The 26,303-nt window shown below is 40.9% G+C and overlaps 1 protein-coding gene across 3 annotated transcripts in view; it reads right to left on the reverse strand.

The window, feature by feature from the left end:
• LOC126425308 (ubiquitin carboxyl-terminal hydrolase calypso) overlaps positions 1–26,303 on the reverse strand; it is a 225,510-nt gene that overhangs the window by 64,165 nt on the left and 135,042 nt on the right. For 2 of the 3 annotated variants that reach the window (XM_050088287.1, XM_050088286.1), the window contains exons 7-8: positions 8,021–8,241; positions 3,232–3,270 (exon numbers count right to left, since the gene is read on the reverse strand). In XM_050088287.1, coding sequence (XP_049944244.1) covers positions 3,232–3,270; positions 8,021–8,241 — 260 coding nt within the window. The remainder of the gene's footprint in view (positions 1–3,231; positions 3,271–8,020; positions 8,242–26,303) is intronic. The other variant, XM_050088288.1, reaches the window with a different exon arrangement.

Genomic DNA, 26,303 nt, shown 5'->3' on the forward strand with positions numbered 1-26,303 from the left:
GGGGATTTGAGAGGAAGTCGTCCCACGGAGCATACGCTGTCACTCGAAGTGTTCTGGAATGACAGACAGTGCTCGCTGGTCCGTCTGACGAGAGTCTTATGTGTGGGGAATTACAGTTCCTTAGGATACTGGGAAAATTGGAGAAGAGGAACTTAGAAGCATTCCTGATACTGAGTAACAGAAAAATGCCTAAAAATAAATGGACTCACAACATAACAAACAAATGCCTAGTCTGCAAAACTGGTGTGGAAGGGAATATATGGAATAAACTAATTGGAATGAAGGAGAGGACAGCAGGATGTGTGTAAAGACATCACCAGTGCTTCACGCTTCACATGATACTTCACAAAAGCGTAAAAGTGAAAATTGAGCGGAAGACTGCACACACACACACACACACACACACACACACACACACACACACACACACACACACACACACATATATATATATATATATATATATATATATATATATATATATATATATATATATATAAATAAAAAAGGTCTGGAAAGCAGATGCTCCAAACCACATTTCAGCCAAATTACTCCATACAGACACAGGGAAAAAAACTATGTTTTTTGTGATTGCAGAGGGTAACTGTCAGTGTTGTGTTTATTCCTATTTAGATGTGTTATTTACACTTCTTATTTGGACACGGTAACGGAGAGATGATAAAAAATGGTCAGTTTTGATCTCAGGCGAGAACAGTTCAGGTTCCAGAAAAATTTAGGAACATAATTATTAGGCAATACTGCACCTATGTCTTATGTCAGAACACACTTTACAGAAAGGCAAACCAACTTTTATAGCATTTGCAGATTTAAAGAAAACTTGTGACTACGTCGACCGGAACAGACTCGTAGAAATTTTGAAGGCAGCAGGGATAAAATATGGGGAGTGCAGGGTTATCTACAGAAACTGCACTGCAATTACAAAGTTTGAAGCACACAAAAGGGAAGCAATAGTAGAGAAGGGAGTGAGACAGGATTGTAGCATATCCACAGTGTTATTCAATCTGAGGAATTTGGAAAGGAAAGTAAAGTTCACGGAGAAGAAATAAAAACTTTGGACTTTACCGATGAATTTGCAATTTTGGCAGAGACAGAGTCAGTTGAACAGAATGAATAGTGTCTCAAAAAGGTATTACCTGTCGGCTACTGTTTCAGGTTCTTCCACCGACATTTGTTTAATGATTGTTTGCCAGTACGTCAATGCACTGTTGAAGGATCACTTTGTACTGCCAGCAGAGGACTCGAGTCGAACTCGTGGCCCCAGGTTACACGTAACTGTCATGCCAGCATCTGAGGGCTTTTCCCCAGTCACTGCCACTGTGGTTCTCCCCTTGCAACCTGGGACGGTCTTCAGCCGGAGCAGGGGAACTCGGAAAGGAGGAAGCCACGAGGTAAACAGTTCCCGGATTCCTGCACTGTAGCGAACGTCTGTCGCAGGTAGCGATGGCATGCCGTGACGGTAATGACTGGGGAAAAGCCCTCGCATGTCGGCACAAATCGTACAGATGATTTCGAGCCGTGAATTCTACTCCAGTCTACCACTGGAAGCAGAGGGTGATGCTCTGACAGTGCCAGCCATTAATTTTGGTGAAACATCACGAAAATTGTTAAAGAGACCAGAGAACCCTCGACAGTAGACGACAGGCGATACGCTGACAAGTGGCCATCGATACGCCGACCGTTTTGGACGGAAAAAAGTCGGAGGACGAATATCGACAATAATAAAATGAGGATAACGGATTACAGTCAAATTACGTAAGCCGACATTGAATAAATTAGATCAGGAAATGAGGCACCAAAAGTAGTATACGAGGTGTGTATACGAAAAGCAAAATAACTGACAATAGGTGAAGTAGAGCAGGTATTAAAACACAGACTGGCAATGGCGTCAAAAGCACTTGTGGGGGAAAAAAAAAATTAATATCAAACGCAAATTTAAATGTCGAAAAGTCTTTCCACGAAGTTTTAGTCAAGAATGTAGCTTCGCACGGGTGTAAAATACCAACAATAAACAATCGAGGTAAGTAGAAGCTTTTGAAATACAGTGCTACACAAAAATGCTGAAGATTAGATAGGTAAATCTAACAACTCAGGAGCAGGTACCAAATCAACTGGAGAAAGAGAAACGTATCGCATAACTCGACTGACAGTGCGAGTCAGTCGACAGGATGCGTCTCGAAGCACCACCACCTCGGTAACGGAGGATCGAGTCCGAGGCTCAACTGTGGCAGACGGGCTCCAATGGAAGTAGCTGCAATAGCCGTATCGTATCAGTCTCAGGGATGGAGACCACAAAAATAAAGATGGGTACACACTGTGACGCTTAGCAGGAATTTTGCAACAGGCTTGAAAGTGAAACTGAGACCACGAATGTGACGACAGGTCAGTGTGAGAGTACACCGTGTCTCATACAGGTGGGTAGCACCAATAGTCAACGGAGGAGCTGCGATTCCTCCGTTTACGGGAGGGTTCACCACGCGTGTGAATTGGACCTCACTACCCGGGAGAAGATATGAGAGGGAAACAAGTCTTTCTCTGTTCTGGAAACCTGCAGCCAACAATGCCCCAGATGTGAGCCTCTCATTCACAGATTTAAAAATATGAACAACTGGGAGGAGTTATTGCAGCCTTAATAATAATAATAATAATAATAATAACAGTAACAACAGTTGAAAAGTCAAATTGTTAAGTCCTGTGACAGTGATAAAATGGAGACATATGCAACATGATTGATGGAAATCACATTACTTGTGCGGATGGCACACTGCACGCGTATCCAGAGGAGGGAACATGGGTTTTGGAGAGCTGCCAGAGGGAAGCAGAATGAGCTCAGCTGCAAAGCTGTTCAGCACAGCCAGGCACACTGTGCAGAGCACTAAGTCTATGACAACTTGTACATGCCTGCGTCAAACTGACTGAGATGCCACAAACACAGTAGACAAAAATGACAACTTTATAAAGCGGGAAACGAGTAACACTGAACAGTAATCGAGGGTCAGCACTACTGAGGGTCACAAAACATCCACTTCTCTTCTACGTTATAAAAAATAAAAATTAAAGAAAAACTGCTCTCTACAGCAACGGCAACTACATTTCTGATTACTTAAAAAAAGTAAATGAGTCTCATTAATGAGCACAGTACAATCTCTCATACGAGACTACAGATCACATTAGGTATTAAAAGCCAGACATTCACAGAAATGAATGACGTACCTGTTCTGTTAAATCGAGGACTATACGCTAGGTTGCATACTGTAGAGAAAAATTTACATAGCAAATTACGTCAGTGACACAAAATATTTACAACAGTGTTTAATTCTACAATCTACTTAACTTTAAACAGCAGGAAGCAGTTGGCAGAAGCACTGCCACTCCCTACAGTGATAATGGAACGCCGGGGTAGAAATAAAAATAAAATCGGAGCCAATCGCAATGTGCAGAAGAACTGCTTTGTCTTCTGTAACTGAAATCTATGCTACAATACCGAGGTACAAAATAAAAACATTTGGATCTAGTGGTGGTCTAACTTAAGCAAACCAGAGGTAGCAGCAAGGCAGCAACAAGACTGCAAGCCGAACAATTTTCTCTCCAATTATCGTACAGAAGGCAATCGGCCTCGTACGTCAACATTAAAAAATCAGTAAACTGGTCCGTGCAAACGAGACACCCGAGTCGGTGCACTGCGAACCGCTTTCTGTTACTTTCTCGTAAGTCTACTTACAAACGAGTGGCCCACGACCCACGTCTCCCTAAATCCCTTGGAATTTAGTCGACACATTCGGCGGGCAAAGCTGTGAACTGTGACTCGCAAAGTAATTGCACGAGAGGTCATTGCGACACGTGGGAGTTCCTCACTGAGGACTCGTTCGTATATTGTGCTTCACAAATCCGTACATCACATTCTGCATACAAGAGCCCACAGAATGCCACACCATTCGAGTTGCCCGGAACAGTTGCGTACACTCCACGGTGACATGCGATGACATTTTGCAATATAGTAACGTAACGATTTATTTCATTAGCAGTATTCGACAGTACAGTAATTTGGATAATTCTTGATTCCAAAATGGAAAATGTTAAATGGAGATGGCCACAGTGTGGCCCACGAAGGTTAGCTACAAAGGACATCTAATTTAGAAATTACTTGTGTAAGGAAAGAAATCCAGATTTGCAGAAGGACAGCATCACACAGACATTACCTGAAACAGTGGGACACTGGGCGAGCATAGAAATAAAGTATAATTCTTGCAAATGCCACTTCACAATGGGGCTCCACAATAATGGAACTGCTCTCACATCCCGGCCACATCTCACCAAAAGTTTCTGCCGGTTCACCGAGGGACCCTCCCCTATACTCGAGAAGACGGTCACACTTTATCTGTCGACAGGGTTCTTTTACGAGTTCCGCAGTCCGCCCCGAGGTCCGGCAGTGTGCCTCGACAAACAGCCGAGGGAGAAATGCGAACCGCGTAATGACGTGACGGTGCGATCGGCCTGCCAGTCGAACATATTGGAAAAGTGAGACAGTGTCAGTAGCGCAAAAGTGAGTGAGAGTTTGACAGGGATTCTATTTGTACACTTTTCATAGCTGTCACTATGTCTAATAAATATGTGAAGCACGTTAATGCCTGGGATTATTATTATTACACATTTATACGTCATACAATCTTGTCAAATATTAGACGCTTACTGAATTTGAGGGTGAGATTTTAGATTCAGTCGGTACGAGGAACGAGATTCTCAAATTAAATACTGCTGTGCACTGTTGTCAATTAATCTTGGAAATAAAAGACTGCTCTGCGAGTTTTATTCTGAGAACTGGGATATTGGCACTGCACCCAGATCTAGAGAATGCAGACAGTGGGGGAGGCTTTGCAAGTGGTTTATCCTTTCCAAATTTTTCTGAAGTTACCTCTGATGGGTTTCACTTACTGGCTTTCAATACAATGCCCCAAACATTTGTAATTTCAACTCAACAGCACAAATTGCCTTCAGTTTATTATAGTTCATTTTGATGATTTGTGCTCTTCTCTGCTTCACAACTTTCACTTACATTAAAGCTACAGGTGTTTATTGAAATTTGGAAAATTTAAGAATTTGAACAGGACCGCGTCGTACGTAGTGGGTCTCTTTCGTGTCCACTGTTGCGTCCAGTGAGCAGTGTAGATGCCTAATGACATAAGGAAGGGGAGGGCGGTCCGTCCAGTTAGCTACGTGCAGAAGGCTAACAGGATATTTTAGAGGAGCTATGGAACTCAGTCAGAAATATACGAACAAATAGGCAAGACTTTGATAACTACAATCTTCGATTGCTCATTCGAGCAAAACTCAATAAGTGATCTCTACGAATGTACACTATTCCTGATTGTCCGTTACTCACGGAGGGAGGTACGCGGATAATTCAGAGACATGAACAGAGCCAGAAGACAGCTACACTAGTCCGAGCCCTGGGCCTGGCCTACACGGAGGTCACTCCTGGACCACTTACTGAACTCCCCCACTGGGCACCACCACTTCCACGTTTACAGACCGTGTCAACCCCTTCCGTGTTGTCGTCTGACCACTGTCCTTCTGGCCCTCGTATTTTGCTATATAAGGTTACTGCCAATACTAGAGTTGTGCCTTGCACTTCACTGTGTGACCTCACGTGCCACCTCTCGAGTCTACATCACTTTTCCGGTCGACACCCATCCTGCGGCACTGCGTTTGTATTCTCAATAAAACTTACTCATTCTGGCTTCTGTTCTACCGCCTGTTAGGTGTTGCATATTCTAAATACACCACTACTGGTCCGTGTTCCCCACTAACTTACTTACAGCTTCCTGACTAGGGTGCTAGTATTAAAATTTTCTCCAGTACTGGGAGACTGCTCAACTCCTAGAACTGATAAGATATTTCATAATGAGGAAAGGCTCATTTTACTAAGTGAGTTGTATATTAATGGAAATTTGTAACTTTTTGCACTTAAATTCCATTTTTCCTTTCTTACGCAGTTCTGAAGGTGGCCTGTTATTCCAAAACAATAGTAACCGAAATGACAATGTTGACTGGAATACTCTCTTTCAAATTCTAAAGGTGGCAGGGGTAAAATACAGGGAGCAAAAAGCTATTTACAATTTGTACAGAAACCAGATGGCAGTTATAAGAGTCGAGGGGCACGAAAGGGAAGCAGTGGTTGGGAAGGGAGTGAGACAGGGTTGTAGCCTCTCCCCGATGCTATTCAATCTGTATACTGAGCAAGCAGTAAAGGAAACAAAAGAAAAGTTCGGAGTAGGTATTAAAATCCATGGAGAAGAAATAAAAACTTTGAGGTTCGCCGATGACATTGTAATTCTGTCAGAGACAGCAAAGGACTTGGAAGAGCAGTTGAACGGAATGGACAGTGTCTTGAAAGGAGGATATAAGATGAACATCAACAAAAGCAAAACGAGGATAATGGAATGTAGTCGAATTAAGTCGGGCGATGCTGAGGGAATTAGATTAGGAAATGAGACACTTAAAGTAGTGAATGAGTTTTGCTATTTGGGGAGCAAAATAAGTGATGATGGTCGAAGTAGAGAGGATATAAAATGTAGACTGGCAATGGCAAGGAAAGCGTTTCTGAAGAAGAGAAATTTGTTAATATCGAGTATACATTTAAGTGTCAGGAAGTCGTTTCTGAAAGTATTTGTATGTAGTTTAGCAATGAATGGAAGCGAAACAGGGACAATAAATAGTCTGGACAAGAAGAGAATAGAAGCTTTCGAAATGTGGTGCTACAGAAGAATGCTGAAGATTAGATGGGTAGATCACATAACTAATGAGGAAGTATTGAATAGAATTGGGGAGAAGAGAAGTTTGTGGCACAACTTGACCAGAAGAAGGGATCGGTTGGTAGGACATGTTCTGAGGCATCAAGGGATCACAAATTTAGCATTGGAGGGCAGCGTGGAGGGTAAAAATTGTAGGAGGATACCAAGAAATGAATACACTAAGCAGATTCAGAAGGATGTAGGTTGCAGTAAGTACTGGGAGATGAAGAAGCTTGCACAGGATAGAGTAGCATGGAGAGCCGCATCAAACCAGTCTCAGGACTGAAGACTACAACAATAACAACAACATCAACAAAAGTAACTGAAAAAACTTCAAAATCCCACACTGCAAAAAACAAAACTTCGCACCGGCACAGTGGTTGCAGTTCTGTCATGACATAAAAGTGTCAGTAAGATACGTATCCGGCAGCTCACTCACGAGACAGGCGCGGGAGTGAGCTGAGCACGGGCCGTATTAGTGATTCGGCAGCCCCAATTGGTTATTCAGGGGCTTTCCACACTAGTCTAGACACCTACTTCAGAGGCAATACAAATAAACTGTTAAAAAATAAATAAAATGCAAAATGGTGGCAAGCAATAGTCACAATATGAAACGTACATATACAGAAATCAGAAATGGGTAATTGCCCATTATTAGTGAACCGTGTGTGTGACAAAAACTAAAGGCAAGAATTTTTAAGCCCATTCATCGATTTAAATTTTACCTTTCTGAATTCTGTGTCCCTTCTCGCCTTCATCTCTTCCTTTCTTAAGTTCACAAACACTTCCAAATAAGCAGATATTCTAACTATCCTTTGCATTTGCTGACAACTTGTCAGTAATTTTCTAATTTTACACCAGCAATAGACAGAAAGTGCACAATTCCTGGACTAAATGCAATTGGAACATTTGAAGCAAAAATACACTGGTGAGGTTCAAAATTTGGAAGTAAGGCAATATATACACACCTCATCTGACACCTGTTTGAAACAGTTCCATAGCGCACAATAGGAACGGGGCAATACCGTTACAAAAATATGTCAATTAGAAATACAATGTTCCTAGTGCTCATTACAGAAAGTTCTCGGCTAAGGTACACACTGGCAGAAAACTTTTTGGTGGGTGTTATTCGGGAACTAAAATTGACAACAGACCACTCTCTGACACTGAACAACACATATAAGTGTACATAGACTGTACGAGCCTCGTACCTTGTGTGGGAGAGTTGAAGGCAGAGCCAACCTCGGACGAGGTGTCGGTGCTGGAGCTGCTGGGTGCTGGTGAGATCTGGATGGTGAGCGGTGTCGAGTAGTCGAGTGGGCACAGCTGCTGCTGGCGCTGCTGCCGCCGCTGCTGGGGGGAGGCAGAGGCCTTTTCCAGGCCGCCCTCCGGAGCCTCCAGGGAGCTGCAGTCGGTGCCTCCGGACTGCTCACTGTGCGGCAAACAGGAGCTCAACATCTCGGCTGATAAAGACTCGCGCCGGATTACTCCGGCCCGAAGTCGCGGTTGAAATTTACCTGGTGGTCGATTGCACAGACCGCCACTCACCTCGGAAAGAATGTAACGACCTCAGCAGGAGTTTTGGGAGTAACGGCATCCGTTCAGTGTTTCGAGTCCTGTTCGCTCCGAATGGGAATGTCTGTCCCCCGTTTCACACCTCTCGATCTCCGTTTGTATTATACTCCGTGTCTGCTGTAGGGTTAACAACAATTTTCTGTACTAAATGTGTCACAACTATCGTAAAGGTCAGGTTCGAAGCGAGATTTCCACTTTTTGTGAACATTGGTTGTTCTCTGTTCTGGAACGAGATGATCAGAGTGACGGGTACACACCGATCTAGTTAATATCGAGTATTGGACACGAATTCGGGCAATGGTGAAAAACTGGTGTAGAACCACCTGCATCAGATTGGCACAAATAAGAGAAAACGACAGATCGAATATTATTTGAGACGTGGAACATTGGATGTTGGGAGTGATATGGAAAGAGAACAAAGTGCCAAATGATTGGAAAAAGAGCATTATAATACCATTGTTTAAGAAAGGAAGCAAAAAGAAATGCACCAACTACAGGTGCATCACACTGCTTCCACACTGCCTTATGGTATTGGAAAAGATCATAAGAAAGAGATTGAGGAAAAATCCTAGAACATCAATTTGAGGAACAACAGCACAGATTCAGACGTAACAGAGAAATGACAGACCTCATTTATCCCTTTGTCACCTAATGGAGAAGTGCTGAGAAAAAGGGAAGGATCTGATAATAGTGTTCCTGGATTTGGAAAAAAGCATGCAATAGTGTACCAAAGAGTAAAATACGGTAAGGCTTGAGAAAACATAATGTCTCTGATTCATTAATTTAAAAAGTTCAGATACAGTATGATGGTTGTGAACGCAGTGTACAAATAGGAGGTGGAAGAGCAAAATGGTTTAAGACACAGAGGGATATTCAGAAAGGCAATTCACTTTGCCCATTCCACTTCATCGGACTTATGGACACTATCATGAAAGTAACCAAGGAAGTAGAAAATGGCGATCTCGATGCTTGTGCTGTTGTCGATGACATCACCATTTGGAGAGAGATGGATTACTGGAATAAAAAATTTAAAGGATTCGAGCTGACTGTGAGTAGGAGCAAGACAGGCAATGAAGATGAGTAGGACACTCACACCTTGTATGATCATAATGGAAGGAGAGAATATTGAATGTGTGGAAATTATCTCAATAGTGCCATATCAACTGGTAGAAGTGTCAAACTAAAAGTCTTAAGCAGAGTAGAAAAAGGATTCAGCTTCTTCCACCAAGTACAAAACTTAATCTGGGACATGGGAGTCCCTTTAAGAGCTAAATATACCATGTATAAAACACACCTCCTACCAATCATGATGGATAGTCTGTAGACCTGTGTCGTAAAGAAGAGAGAAGAGAGTCAGATACAGGCATGTGGAATGAAGTTCCTTAGGTCAGCTCTACAAAAAAAAAGACCGAGAGGCAGAGAGAGGGGGGGAGGGTGGGGGGGCGGGGGGGGGGGGGGGCAAAGAGAGAGTAAGAGAAAGAGAAAGAGAAAGAGAAAGAGAGAGAGAGAGGGAGAGTCAGTAATGACTTGACCCTGTAAGAAAGAATGAGCACTGCAAGATTTAAATGGTTAGGTCGTGTAAAGCGTTTGCACCAAACTGGAATGCTACATCAATATTTGGAGCTGGAGGTACCAGGAAAAAGACTGATTGGGTGGCTTAAGAAGAGAGGCACAGACCAGATTAATGAAGATATCAAGAGGAGAGGAGTAAGTGGGATGCAGTAGAGAGAGAAAACCTATAATAAGACAGAAATCAATGTTGACAAATCATTAACAAAGTTCCTACCCAGCTCATTCAAAGGAAATCTCGACGATAATGACAGTGAGGAGACGGCGAGGGTGGCAAGGATTCTAGAAGAACTGAGAGGGACACTTCGGGAAGCCCAAAAGTCACAGCAACGGTTCGCGGTATGCAGGAAATCTACGTCGGAGCTCCGGTCCTACACAGATTTCGACCAGTCCCGACACTGTTTTACACCTGTCCCTGGCCATTGGCTGGCACTCCTCAGCCCACCGGCACAAAGGCAGTGTCCGAAGACTCCAGCACAGACACACCGGAGACACGGTCGACCGTGACAGTGACGCCGTCCACCTGTTCCCAGACACGGTCGGTCAGTAGGCATATCCTGACAGGGAAATGGTCACTGCAGTGCAGACCTTTAACCACCTGTGGCCAAGCACACACTCAAAGGGAATGTAATAAGAGATTGTAGTGTTACAAATATTCGTGGCAACGTGGAAGTTTCTCCTACCTGAGCAACATCAATCAAATATTCGTAACATTTTATTCCAACTGTTTGTGGTATCTACATTTTCAGATATCCACACAACATGGTTATTTTCTATTTTGTACAGAATTAACAAAATTGTGAGAAAGTGGCACCTTGCCCACCTACGGGTGCAGTAGGTCACCGTTTCGTTGTACCTGTAAGTGGCCACGAGAAGATGGAATTCGCACAGCTGAAGGGGCGTGGTGCACTTTATTACAATTATTAAAACATTACTGAAACGAAAACCACTGTATTTGTGCCTGGGATTGTGTAATATAAATGTTTATTGTCTGTTAAAGAGTTTGAGGAAAGAGACACAGCTATATGAATATAGAGTTTAGTTGGCAAGCCTGTTCTAAGTAAAGAAAGGAAAGCTGAAAGGCAGAAGAAATGTACAGAAGGAGTGTACGAGGCAAATAAACTCATAGGCAGTAATATAGACAAGGAAGAGGAGGTAAGTAAAGATGAGACGCAGATACGATACGATACGATACTGCGAGAAGAACTTGACGGTGCTCCAAAACGACTGAGTCGAAATGGAGCCCCTCGAGTAGATAACATTCCCTCACAATTATTGGGATCCTCGGGAGAGCAGGCCACAATAAAACTGTTCTGAATAGTATGCGATATAGAGGAGATGTGCGAAATATCATCAGACTTTCAGAAGACTGTAATAATATAAATTCCAAAAACTGTCAGCTTAATAAGTAGTGACTGCAAAGTACTGACACAAATTATTTATAGAAAAATGGAAAAATAGGTAGAAGTCGACCTATTAGGAGATCAGTTTGGGTTCTGAAGAAAGGGAGGACGATTTGAAGCTATATTGACCGTATGACTTGTCTTAGAAGACAGGTTACTGAAAGGCAAACCTATGTTTATACGGTATATGTATTTAGAGAAAGCTAGACAATGTTGACTGGAATACACTCTTTAAAAAACTGAAGCTAGCAGAGATAAAATATAAGGGGGTAGAAGGTTATTTACAACTTGTATAGAAAACAGACCACATTTATAACAGTTGAAGGACACATAAGGTAATCAGTGATTGAGAGGGACTGAGACAGGTTTGTAGCCTATCCCTTATGTTATTCAATCTGTACACTAAGCAAGCAGTAAGGAAACCAAGGATAAATTTGGAGGGGGGGACTGAAGTTAAAGGCGAAGAAATAAAAATTCTGAGCTTTGCCAATGGTATTGTAACTCACCAGATATAGCAAAGGACTTGAATAATGCAATGTAGTTGAATTAAACTGGGCGCTGTTGAGAGAATTAGCTTAGGAAATGAGATGGGTTTTGTTACTTGGGGCAGTAAAATAACTGATGAGGGCCGAACTGAAAGAATATGAAATGCAGACTGGCAATGGCAAGAAAACTGTATCTGAAAAAGACAAATTTGTTAAAAATCTGACATGAATTTAAGCAGAGGAAGTCTTTTCTGAAGGTATTTGTCTGGATTGTAGATGTGTATGGAAGTGTAACATGGATGTTAAAAACATTTAGACAAGAAGACAATAGAAGCTTTTGAAATGTTGTGCTATAGAAGAATGCTCAAGATTAGAAGGGTAGATCAAGTAACTAATCAGGAGGTACTGAATGCAATTGGAGAGACAAGAAATTTGTGGCTAACTTGGCTAAAAGAAGGGATCAGTTGACAAGACGACGACGACATCATCATCATCATCACCACCACCACCACGAAGTTTCCATCGCAGGCTGGGTTAAGTTTGGAAAATAAGCATCACTACTAGTCCTGTTTTCCCACTATCTTTGTGTGTTCTATTCTGGTTCCTTCTTTTCCTCTTTTTTCAACACACTCCACCACACCTCTCAGCCACCTATCCCTCAGTCTTCTCAGTCATTTCCTTCAAAGCTCCATTTTATTTATATTCTCGGGAATCCTGTTGTTTTACGTTGACAGGACACATCCAGAGGTACTGAGGAATCACCAACTGGTTGATGGTGGACACATTCTGTGTCACACTGACAATATCTGTACTTTATAGAGCCACAAAGAGGGTAACCTATACCACTACTGGTAATTTCCTTTCCTGTTCCACTCGCAAATAGAGCGAGGGAAAAACGACTGCCTGTATGTCTCCGTATGAGCCCTAATTTCTCATATCTTATCTTCGTGGCCCTTATGCACAGTGTATGTCAGCGGCAATAGAATCATTTGGCAGTCAGCTTCAAATTTCAGTTTCCTTAATTTCCTCATGAGCGTTTCTCGAAAGAAAAAAAAAAACACTTCGCCTTCCCTTCAGGTATTTGCATTTGAGTTCCTGAAGCATCTACATAACACTTACATGTTGTTTGAACCTGCCAGTAACAAATCTAGCGGCCCACCTCTGAATTGCTTCAATGTCTTCCTTCAGTCCGACCTGATACGGATCCCAAACACTCGAGCAGTACTTGAGAATAGGTCACACCTGCATCCTGTATACAGTTTCTTTTACAGGTGAACCACTCTTTCATAAAATTCTCCCAATAATGCAAAGTCAACCACCTGCCTTCCCTACCACAGTTCTCACATGCTCGTTCCAACTAACATCGCTTTGCAACGTTATGCCCAGATATTTGAACAACTTGACTGTGTCAAGTAGGGCACTAGAAATGTTGTATCTGAATATTACAGGTTTTCATCTTCCTACTCATCTGCATTAACTTACACTTCTTTTCATATTTAGGGCTAAATGCTATTCATGGCACCAACTGGAAATTTTGTCTAAGTTGTCTTGTATCTTCCTACAGTCACCCAACTTTGACACCTTACTGTACACCACAGCATCATCAGCAAACAACCGCAGATTGCTGCCCACCCTGTCCCCCAAACGTATACAGAGAACAACAGTGGTCCTATCACACTTCCCTGAGGCACTCTTGACGATACTCTTGCCTCTGATAAGCACCGTCAAGGACAACGTACTGGGTTCTATTATTTAAGAAGTCTTCGAGCCACTGACATATCTGTGAACTTATTCTATATGCTCGTACCTTCATTAACAGCTTGCAATGGGGCACCGTGTCAAATGCTTTGTGGAAATCTAGAAATATGCAATCTGTCTGTTGTCCATCCGTAGTCCTCGGTATATCATGTGACAAAAGGACAAGTTGAGTTTTGCACGAGTGACGCTTTCTAAAACCGAGCTGAATTGCACACACAAGCTTCTCAGTCGCAAGAAAGTTTATTATATTCAAACTGAGAATATGTACAAGGATCTTGCAGAAAATAAAAGTTAGGGATATTGACCTGTTATTTTGCGGGTCCGTTCTTTTACCCTTCTTATATACTGGAGTCATCTGCGCCTTTTTCCAGTCTGAATACGTTTTATGTCATTCCAGTAGTTTCAGGTGCAGGGATGTGAACTATCTCCTATTCTTGAAATAAAATACATTGAATTCCTTAACAGATTTTTCTGTAAATGTTGTGACAAAGCAGGTGTATACTTTCCAGTTGTTAAATTTTTCTTCGCCCCCAAAATAAATTTTATGATATCTTCTATACTTCCATTTATAAGACATGGTAACAGCACCTAAAGAATCTCAATTATTGATCCAGGACTTACCCAATTTAATTTTATTATTTATTACATTACTTTGGTTATCAGGAGTTAATGAGCAAGTTGGCTTGCGTGAAAACTGGGTTAATTACCAAATATCAGTAATTTCAGATTGCTTTATATTGTGCTCTTGCTGATAATGAAGCTGCTGCTGGTAGTGGTGGGGCTGATGTAAGAAATGACAGACAAGCACTGGCATATGTAGCTGTAGTGACTGTAAGACAACTCTGTTCTCACCAACACCCACAGAGCATCATTTATTTACAAGTTTCAAAGAATATGATGCTTTAAACCCAAAATTATTGTATGCTAGTGACAGCTCAATGTCCTTTGTAGCAAATGTTCATAGTCAGTTGTATTCATTCTTAGATAAATGTGGACACCAGGAACAATTGGAGAATACATTCTATTCACTGTTTAAGTTTCCAGAGGAAATAACATTTTGCAAGGCCCATTTTTCTGAACAGTTTTTTTTACACAATGTATACCTCCATTGCTTTACAAGTATGTGAAAGATTGGAAACACACCATCAGCAATAAAAGACTTGATGTTGTTAAAGACAAATTCAGTACACGGTTTAAAGCTTTATAACAGTTAAAAGAAAATTTTTCTTCTGTGCTTGAGAAATAAAAGTAAGTTTTGTTTTCATTTCACTGTTTTTATCCACCTTTCCTGCTTTTGGTACTTGATATTGATGTAGCAGTAAACTGGGAGGGGGAGGGTGCAAACCACAATGTTTTCATATTTTAGTTCATCTCCATACCACTTGAGGCACTGCTGTCGGTCTGTGTTTCCCACTTTTAACACAAGAGTTGCGTTTCTCTTGTTCTGTGCTGTGAACTACATTACTTCCAAATGCTGGGCGTATTATTACGTTCAAGTCAGATTCATCAGAGGCACAGCTACTGAGGACATATTTTGCACAGTAATGGGCAAGCTACAAAGTCTTCTCATATCGATATTTATTGTCTGCAAGATATATGGATAAATTGCTCTCTTGTTTGTATATAGTACAAACATTTTCAGTGTGACACAGACCTCACTGTCAACAAACTGTTAACAGATACTAAATTGGGTGGTATCTGACAAAGTTGATGAGGCTTTCGACAATGCGGACTCTATCTTCTCGTGGCCGCTAACGGTCAGATAAAAAGTTGTAGTGGTTTATGTTGTATTGACAAAGAAGGACGGTGCTGCACTCTCACGAACTAGTGAACTCCACACAAAACACGAAACAAAAAGTGTTAATATTTAAAACTACTACATTAAATATTAACACTTTTTGTTTCGTGTTTTGTGTAGAGTTCATTTTGTAGCGGGACTCTGAGTTTCGCCGCGCTACACTCGTTCCCTCAGATAAAAAATATCCCGTCGCAGCGGTATGAGCGCTCGACGGCAGAGAAAATACTAAAATTGTAACACTTTTTTTTTTGTTTTCTATCCATTTATTGATTGTCTCTTGATAGCTGAAGCTTATGGCAGACGTGATCTGATGAAGATGATAAAAAAAAAACTTATTAGCTAGTCTTGATCTGATTTTAATGTGTAGACATATTGTGGAAGTTGTTAAGAAATTCGGAGGATGGAAGTAGCAAAGTAGATTAAATTGCATACAGTATCAAGATGATTTTGATTGGTATAAATTAGTGATTCCTGGACGATTGCAAGATTTCGGAGCAGACTTTTCACGCCGAAATGAAGGAGATTTTTGAAGACCTGGACGCCGCACGAAAGAAGACAAGTTAACCTGGTAAAGGACGAACTTTTATCTACGCCACTTCCCCCTGTCAGTTACATTTTGTTATTCTCTGTCTCTTTTCAATAATTTTTGTAGTGGAAATTGGTTTAACTTTTGCTAAAAACCACCACAAGGACCACCCCAACTATAGCTTTTCTGTAATACGAAGTCCGATCAGCATTTCTTTCTTTCTTTCCCTTTTTTCACAGTCATTAACGATTTAAAAAAAAAAAATTCACTTACGATTTCTTCCCACATTTTCAACCTTTTTTTTCTTTTCCTTTCTTCTCTCTTTTCTGTTTTTATTAACCACTACAACTGGCTCCCGCGACAGGACGCAATTTTGGGATGTGTCGTTTTTGAGCAAATTTGAAACTTTAATTTGTATTTTTTCCCAACAGAGAATAACCAAAAATCCTGAAGTTTAAAGGGTAACAAAAACACCAACTTTATTGTACCTAAGCAAATGATTATACAACAATATTGTAAAGAATTTTTGTAACTAATTCAATCTGTTTTCTTTTCATGGCATATATTGATGCAAAACTGTTATTTTGAGATCTTTTGGTGATTATCCAATGGAGATGTAACTAATTCAATCTGTTTTCTTTTCATGGCATATATTGATGCAAAACTGTTATTTTGAGACCTTTTGGTGATTATCCGATGGAGATGTATTAAGAAAATCCATATTTTGACGAATACGATTTACGCAGAAGTGTTTGACCAGCCGCTGCAGGACAGAAAATTTAATGGTGAGTCACACAATTATGTTTCATTCAAACATTCAATAGCCAACTGCAGAATCCATTTTTCCCTTTCCACGCATCCTGTAGTTTTCTTCTAGATTTTTCCAAAATTATCTATCTCTATTGTAGTTTGTGGTAATTATAGTATTGTTGTAGCATATGAAGATCGTGAATTTGACCGCCAAACAGTCATTTGTTATGAAAAATTTTGTCCGCCCTGCTGCATCTTTCTCAACCATTGTTTGCAATAGAGCAATCATTTACATTGACAAGAAAATTTGAGTCAAATCTTTATTAATCAGACTTATATTATTACCTTTTTGACTTACGATTATACATCCTATTTCAATGGAACGCGGTAAGGTAGAGATAGTTTCGGCAGATGAGTTAAGTGAAGTAGATTCATCTTTCAATCAACAAGAAAGTCCGCGTTTCCCTCCATGGACGAGTTCACAGATCAATGCAATGATTTTGCCTCAAACTCGCAACATTTGTGATAATACACAGATGGCGACTTTAAATGACGAAATGTGGAATGAACGCGAGACTAGACCGTCAGCGCCATTGTTAACATCAATGTCAGAACCGAATATGAGACAAATTCAGCAATGTGACACAAATCGGACACAGGAAACTGACAAACTGGACTGACTATTAGAGTTATTTGCAGACATGAAACGAGACATTAGTCAGAAAATTGACATATTAAACCATACTATGACCGAAAATTTGGAACGAACGACAAAACAGATGTCGGAATTAAATAACACCACTCAACAGCTTAGCCAGCGATTTGAGACATTGTCTGACCAAGTCACTAAACAGGAAGAAACTTTGGTTACATTCACACATGAAACAAAAAACAATATCACCCGATGTGAGAATCAGTTAACTCAAATAGTTAATGTGCAGTAGGAAGTGAACACCCGTGTGGAAGAGTTAGCTCAGGCCCACACTTCAGCTAGCTCCACCCAAGAAAAGCTGACTGAAGAAGTGGGAAATATTACCCAACAACTCACAATGGTAGTTCTTGAACAAACCCACCTCAAAGAAAAGATAGAAAAATTAGAAGACCGAGCGGACCTCGCGTCACTAAACGACACCAACATGGCCGAGAGAATTGTACATGAATGTAAATTGTGTGACGACTATCTGGGCAAAAAACTTGAAACAATTACACAGGACATACTTTCAAAAACAAAGACACATGTTAAAGACGAGACAAAACACATAGAAGACGAAGTGACAAAATTACGAGACAATGTTGTGCCGTGTTTGGCGATTGGTGCAAATGCATCGGCAGGGAACGACAAAACAGCTAAAACCATGGCTAATGACACAGACAGAACACCTATTGTGGAATCACCTATTTCAAGTCAAAATTACAATGTGCCGCTTTCTTTACCACCAAACGAGCAATATTACGGTACGACACCTAGAGTAGCAAGTGACACAAACCACGTCAATAGTGCTATACCAACCGGCATGGCCGATGACACGTTTGTAAGGCATGGGTATTTCCAGACATTTTCCAGTGAGGACAAGCACAAAGTCCACCCTATTGTGTTTATTAGATCATTTGACGGTGTTTTTCCACGTAGTTGGTCAGAAGTCGATAAAATCAGATACGTCACCAATCTCATGAGAGGATGAGCAGCAAGTCGGGTGCTGCTATGAAGCGGCGGTGCCTTACGTTTGAAAAGTTCGAACAAGCCTTCTTGGACGAATTTTGGTCCGAGAATGAGCAACAGAGTCTAAGGAGAGAAGTGTGCAACCCCGAGGCCTATGACCCTAAAAAAGAGACATTAAGACAATACTTTGAGAGGTACCTAGACAAGACACTGTACTGGACCAAACCAGTCGACTTGCCAGCGATAATTGACACTTTAAAGAGCCACTTACCCTTTCCATACCGAGACAGATTAATAGAAGTACCAGAGAATGACGTTAAGACTTTCTTAAACTTCTTAGATCAAATGGAAGTAGTAGAGGCGATTCACGCCATTCAAATTTTACTCATATTAGTAACCAAAATCAACACCCACCCCAAAGGAACCGTAGTGATGGTGGTTATTGGAACCATCCCTCCGCGCCGCGACCCAGTACGATGCCTGCGCGCGAAACATATTCAAATGGAAACGTGTATGACGGTAGGAACAACCACAGAAATTTGTGGAATAATAATAACAACAATAATTATCACCCATATCAAAATGGTAACTACATGCAAAATGAAAATCACAGACAGTACAACAACAACCGCAATGGGAGACGTGAGAATAACCGGTACAACCCGGGCTACTTTGACAGCAACATGCCATATAACAGACATAATTACCATCAAAACAATAAAAATCCCAACAATCGCCGACTGAATATGTGGAACACACAACATTCACGCATGACAAATCATAACCCTCCACGGAATCCGTCGCCGTTCCCCGGTACAGTCATGCACTCCCCACCACGAAGTAGCAATAACAATTGCGGCGCGCCATCAGCTGACGCGTGGGCACCAAGCGGCCGGAATGTAAACATAGTGGAGCTGGTCAATGAACCCGGCCAAACACAGCAGACGACAGAAAACAGTCGACGACCGAGCTAAGTGCTCGTGCTTCGGTCGTGAGGTGTTGTAAGAGAGCAACGGCTGAGACGGTTTGTTTCCTCAGGTACAATGACAAAATGACAGCAGAACAGGAATTAACCGACGAGATAAACATTAAATCAGACAGTTGTGTTAAAGAATTCATACAAGCTACGGCATGGGTTAAGTTTAACGATTATGATGTACAAATTTTATTCGATACTGGTGCTGCTGCAAGTGTGATGTCAACCGCCTTCTATAAGGAATTGAAACAAATTATAAACATACCTACATTACCTGTACACAACTGCCACGTAGTTAGTGCCACAGGTACTAAATCTAAGAACATACGCATGCAAGCCCTTGTTAACTTCACATTTTCCTTCCAATACACAGTTCAAGTGTAATTTTATGATTGTAGACAAGCTCGTCGTACACTGCATCCTAGGGATGGATTTCTTGAATGAACACAAAGCCATCATAGATTTAAGTAATGGTATATGTCAATTATCTGTAGGAGAACAACTAATTAATGTTGAACTTAACAAGACGATTGAACCACGACAAAAACATTGCGAAGTAAGTCAATTTCAATTGGTATATCCTACCATAGTTAGTGTATGTAATTTAACACCTGAAGATTCAGACTATCAGGAGACTGAGCAGGATTTATTGTATCAGAAATGTGTCGAATCTGACTATTTAACGAAACAACAGCAAGAAGAATTGTACAAATGATTATGTGATTACGCACAAGTTTTCACTGAGAGGCCTGGTGTAATCAGAGGTTATAGCTACAAAATGGATGTTAAGCCACATAAGACTCATTGTAGGACACATTATAATATTCTATGGGCGAAGAAACCTGCAGTTTTACATGAAATCGAGCGTATGTTGACCTGGGGTGTCATAGAAAAATCACATTCCCCTTATTGCAGTCCTATCCTGGCGGTAGGCAAGCAAGATGGCAATGTCAGATTGGTGCTAGACGCACGTGAAATCAACAAAATTATTATACCTGTTAACACAAGACCCGTCAACTTGGACGAACAGTTGCTAAAATTTTATAATGTACAATACCTAACTAATATTGACCTTCACTTATCGTACTGGCAGGTGTCCCTTCACAATGACAGTCGTAAATACATTGCTTTCCTTTGTGAAGGACGCAGTTATCAGTTTTGTGTGTTGCCTTTTGGTTTGCGCGTAAGCGCGGGCGTGTTCATCGAGGCGCTTGACACCGTTCTCGGCCCGTGTTTGTTGTCACGCATCACGGCGTACATCGATGATATTGTCGTGGCAACAAAGACGTGGGAGGAACGTACTGATCTGTTACAGCAAATTTTATTTAAATTTTCACAAGCTGGAGTCACAGTAAATCTTTCGAAGTCCAAAGTAAGAAGACGTGAAATCAAGTTTTTAGGCCATATTGTCTCGCCGGAAGGCATTCGTCCCGACTCTAAGAAGATTGATGCTATTTGAAATTTCCCTCCTCCACAAAACCGCAAACAGTTGAAAGCATTCTTAGGATTAGCTTCTTTCTTTCGGAAGTTTGCTTCAAAACAGCTTCTGAACAGCTCTCACCTGCTAACTCTATTGAAAAAGAACGCAATTTGGAGATGGACAGAGTTTTGCCAAGCTGATTTTCAGGATATTAAAGATGCATTGGCTAACGCACCCCTCCTCTGCCACCCTGACATGACGTCAGATTTTTGCCTAGCCACGGATTCGTCATCATACGGCCTTGGAGCTTTTCTATTTCAAATTCAATCCGAATCAAGACGATCTGTCATCAAACCGAGAGGTCGTACTCGGTGACGGAGCGGGAGGCTCTTGCCATTATTTGGGCATTCCGCAAGTTTCGCTACTTTCTTTGGGGTAAACATACTCGCATATACACAGACCACCAAGCCCTTTCTTTCTTGCTATCATGCAAATTGCTTCATTCACGGCTCACCCGGTGGTGCCTTTCACTCCAAGAATACAGTTTCGAAATTATTTACATTAAAGGTAAATCAAACATAGCAGCCGATGCCCTGTCCCATTTGCCCCAAGGCATACAGGATTTTTCAGAACTTTCTGAGCAAACATCAGACTTTAACATCTTACTTATGTATGATGGTACATACGCCCCATACTACCGCAATATGTGCAAGAACTTTGCTTCACTTCAGGACAGCGACCCCAGGTGGTCAAATATCAAAAAGAAATTACATACAGATCCTTCTTGACATTTACAAAAATATTACACAATTCACAAAAATGTACTTTTTCATAGGCGTACCCCAGACTCGCACCATTGGTGTGTTTGTCTACCCGACGCGCATGTTGACAATTTTATTCTGTTCACACACAAAACTTGGGGACACTACGGAGTCACCTAATGCACTGATAAAATAGTACAGTACTGTTATTTTCCCAATATGCGTCGGAGAGTGTTGCAAATTGTTCGTAAATGTATGATCTGCCAAAAAGCAAAATTTTCCAACCGATCATCTTTGAATGAATTACATCCTATTGTACCAACCCGACCTTTGGAGTTAGTATCGTTGGATATCGCCGGACCTTATCCCAGAGCTCGAGGAGGTGTGAAATACATCGTTGCTGTATTTGATGTCTTCTCAAAATACTTAAAATTGTATGCTATCCGCACTGTCAACGCATCTGCTATTGCTAGACGTTTGACTAACAGTTACTTTACAAGGTTTGGCAAACCCCACAGCATTATCACGGATAACGCACCATATTTTACGGGAAGAAAATGGAACTCTTTTGTTGCCACACATAACATCAAACATATTCTTACATCAGCATTTCACCCGGAAGGGAACCCCGTAGAAAGGATTTTTAGAGAGTTTGGTCAATTCATGAGAAAACATTCACCTCGCGAACACACAAAGTGGATCGAATTTTTAGCACCCTTTGAGCAGATAGTAAACAATTTGCCTCATGCCTCAACAGGATACCCACCACAGGAATTATTATTAAACAAACCTGAACAGAACAAGTGGGCTATGCCCATTCCAAAGCTAACTGCATCCACAACACATACACCTTTGGAAGAGAAAGTAAGACAGGCATACACTACGTTGTGCAATAAAGCCAAGATCAGGAAAGAGAAGTATGACAAACATGTTACAAATACACAAACCTATCAGGTTGATGACCTTGTTCTTTTGCGTTCACATACCAAGTCTACGAAATGAAAACAACTGAACAGAAAATGGCAGCTATTATATTCAGGTCCTTTCAGAATAGCAAGCATACCTCACCCAGGTTGTTACTCCCTAGAATACCCGTTATCTCACAAGCCGAGGGGGCTGCATCCCCACAGACATTTGAAACCCTTTGTGCACTAAAACAACATAATATAATGATAACTAAGTTGAACATGAGCAAGTTGCTGTGAAATATAGTTTTCACACAGCCCTCATGTGAATACATTTGTGTATATGAAAGTGAAATTTAGTGCCATGTTAGCCTTTATTATACTTACATATGACAGAAAACTGTAAGGGGTCCGTAGGCCCTTACTATAAGTTTTGCGACGGCACAGGTCGACAGGACAAACAATCAATAGTGTGCATCGGGTGGCGAGAGCGAGTGTTGAGACAGTAGAGTGGGACCCAGGCTGCGGGCCGGGCCATGGGGCGGCCGGTGGCCGTAATGCAAGGCCGTACCGACAAAGGGGGTGGCCATCGCCGCGGTTTAACCCCTTTTGTGTTAGAAATATACGGGAAAGTGAACAAGTACAATTACTAGTGTGATTCAGCGATATATCAGTGCCGATATTTGTATTTTCGCGTCTACCGCGCCGGCATTATTTGGATTGCAGTGTTGGATACAGTGATTAAAATTTGCGTGTGACGATAATGAATAACAAAGAGGCCTGTGCTGAGATTAGTCGTCACTAATTTTGTACGACGAAGGCAGTGGCTGTCTCCTTACTTTGTGTTTTTGGTAATAAATATAGCTGTGTTGTTGTTCTTCTTGGCACCAGACATATCATTATTATAGCATTTGAGAAGGACAAAATGGAATGTAACAACTCCGTAGCAGTCCAATCCGATTGCCAGCCCCATTAGGTACACGGTCACATTAGTTATTATCTATTTGGGCTGCTATCAGATCCCGATCAAGCGGGATAAGTAAGTAGAATAAACCGGAGTGTTACACCCTTGGCGACCGTGACAGGACAAGTGCAATTTTCGGACGAATCATAAAGAACAATAGGTAATATTATCTTATTTAACGTGAGAAAAAATTTTCCAATGTTGGATCGAGACAGAGCATAAACTTTCAAATCGCGACAAGAAACAGTGCATTGTGAACAATACGAAGTAATAGCACCTTACGATTGTGAATAAACTTTTTCTTGCTATATCAAATGAATATAATAGTGTCAAACTGTGTTATAATGTGCAAATGCGTAAATCCGCACGAAAAACTGTGAAAAGTGAACACCAAAGATAGACACATATGAACATTACTATAACAAAACGAACTAAGAATTCATCACGAAAGCTTTACAGAAGTGTTTAATAGTAATATTGTGGCGGAAATTGCTTTTTAAATAGTGAAAATTCGGACAGCTTCACGTGGACCCATAAACTGTTATGCGGACGACAATGTATTGTGGCGACGCAATTATTGAGTGACGTCACGCAGACACGTGTAGCAGTTGCGCCAAAGAGCTTCGATCTGTGAGGTGATTTCACACGCCCGCCACAGCAAGCCGCGCGACTTCGAGACACCGAGCGCCGTCCCGACATCTAGCAGCCGAACTACAAACTACGCCCGCCTGCAGCGCCACAGAGCGGCCGACGGAGAACTACGACGTCCAGCCACAGTGAGCAGCGCGACTTCACGCGGTTTCGGCGGCAGTACAGCGCCACGCCCACTTCAAACGTCAAAACATCGCGACTCGTGGTAACGTCGGTTGGTGAGTGGAGACGACTGGTTGACGTAACATTAAATTGCAATGTGCAGTTTTCGCGGTAAATAAACGTTTGTAAACTGAATTGCGTGTTAGGAAAAGTGCCCAATTGCAGTAATTTCCGAAAGGTTTGCGAAAAATACTCTGAAATTGAACATACTTATTTATGCATACTGCGCTGTCTAAATGGTAATTATACAGATATGCTTATTGTTTTGAGGGATTTTACATTTATAGATTTTATGAGTGGTATGATTTATCTTATTTAAAACATTTTACATAAACTGTGTAGGTGAAAATTAATATGTGAAGTGATTAAGTAGTTAAGGTGTAGGGAGCTAGCAACTCTTTTGCTGGTATACCAAGTGGCGACTGGTACACTCCCAGCTGGGTGAGACTTTATTTCTAATTTCAAGTGTCACTCCTCTACCATCTTTCTCTATCCTTAGGTTAAGAAAGTTAGTGAGTAGTAGTTAGGACTGGTAGTGGTCATCCAAGTAATTCAGTCAGGAACCATGTAGTAAATTTATAGTTGACTTAAAATAAGGATAAGTAGTTACTGTTGATGTAGTGTGTGAGGTGTCAAAGAATCGATAAGTTGAAAGCTCAGTTTAGTGTGAGTACATTACAAAGTGAATAGTGCCAGAAGTAATAAAATGAGAACCATATCAGAAAGCGAATGTTTACATAATGTCGTGGTAAGCTAATTGGTTAAACAGGAATTTGGGTACTCTTATAGAGTTGTTTTATGAGGCATGAAAAGGTCAAACTGTTGTAAGAAAATTGAAGTAATGTATCAGCTTGTAAGTAGATGAACATATAAAGAAACAAATACACAAGGAGATAGTTGTTCGGATAAATGATGTGAAATATGATGAATGGAGAGGCTAAGGAGCCTGAAGTAGTATTTTTATGTGGTTATTGCAGCGAATATGGAGAGTTGATGTAGGTTGAAGATATATATGCAGTTGAAGTTGCTGTTAAGTTGAGGGAGTTATGTGTAATGATGTATATTGAGTATGAGAGGTTTGAAGTGTTGAAGTATATGGAGGATTGATATAGGTTGAAGATATATATGTATTTGCAGTTGAAGTTGGTGTTAAGTTATGTGTAATGAAGAGTATGGAGTATGAGATGTTTGAAATATTGAAGTATGTCATTTAGCACATGAGCAACATCTGTTTGCAAGTTATTTGTAGGTATACATGTTTATCTGAAGTATGCTGATAAAACAAGGTGTAACTAATGAATAATTAGTAATTCATGTATCCAATTAGCTATCAGAGTCAATTATGGTTATACGTAGGTCAAGCTTTAGAAGCAGAATTCTGGCACTGAGTAATGAATAACAAATATCCATATAGTGGATTTAAATTAGTGTGAATATAACAGGAGATATTGTACCTCTCATCTAAGCTTTCTTGATAACAATTCACATATGGAAGTGATGTTTGGCAAAATGAAATGATCAGTAGTTTAAAATTTTTCATTGGGTGACCACAATAGTTGTAGTGTTGCAAATAATTATGTAAGACATGCTTAGCGGTACAATGTAGCATTTAAATTTATGGAATCTGTAATGAACAAGTTGTGAATTTCTTCCTTAACTTTTATAAGTGTTGGCCAAGTGAGTTATAAATTAGAGTGATAGTAGTATGGACGCCACAAACCCCGCTGAAAGGACGGCATACCAAAGGGGTAGCTGGCATTCAATGTATAAATGTCATATTTTGTCTCAATTTCAATTTGCTTGTGTTAAAGATTTAAAGAAGTTGTGATTTTTTTTCTTACTTTTATATGCGTTGAGAAGGGAGTTATAAGTTAGTGTGGTAGTGGTATGGACGGCACAAACCCCGCTGAAAGGACGGCATACCAAAGGGGTAGCTGGCATTCACCTAGTTGTTTTCTTGTCTTTGCTGTAGCAATAAGTTGTGAATTTCTTCCTTAACTTTTATAAGTGTTGGCCAAGTGAATTATGAATTAGAGTGATAGTAGTATGGACGGCACGAACCCCGCTGAAAGGACGGCATACCAAAGGGGTAGCTGGCATTCAACTAGTTTCTTTTCTTGTGTTTGCTATA

The sequence above is a fragment of the Schistocerca serialis genome, chromosome 10, assembly GCF_023864345.2.
Source record: "Schistocerca serialis cubense isolate TAMUIC-IGC-003099 chromosome 10, iqSchSeri2.2, whole genome shotgun sequence".
Classification (NCBI taxonomy): domain Eukaryota; kingdom Metazoa; phylum Arthropoda; class Insecta; order Orthoptera; family Acrididae; genus Schistocerca; species Schistocerca serialis.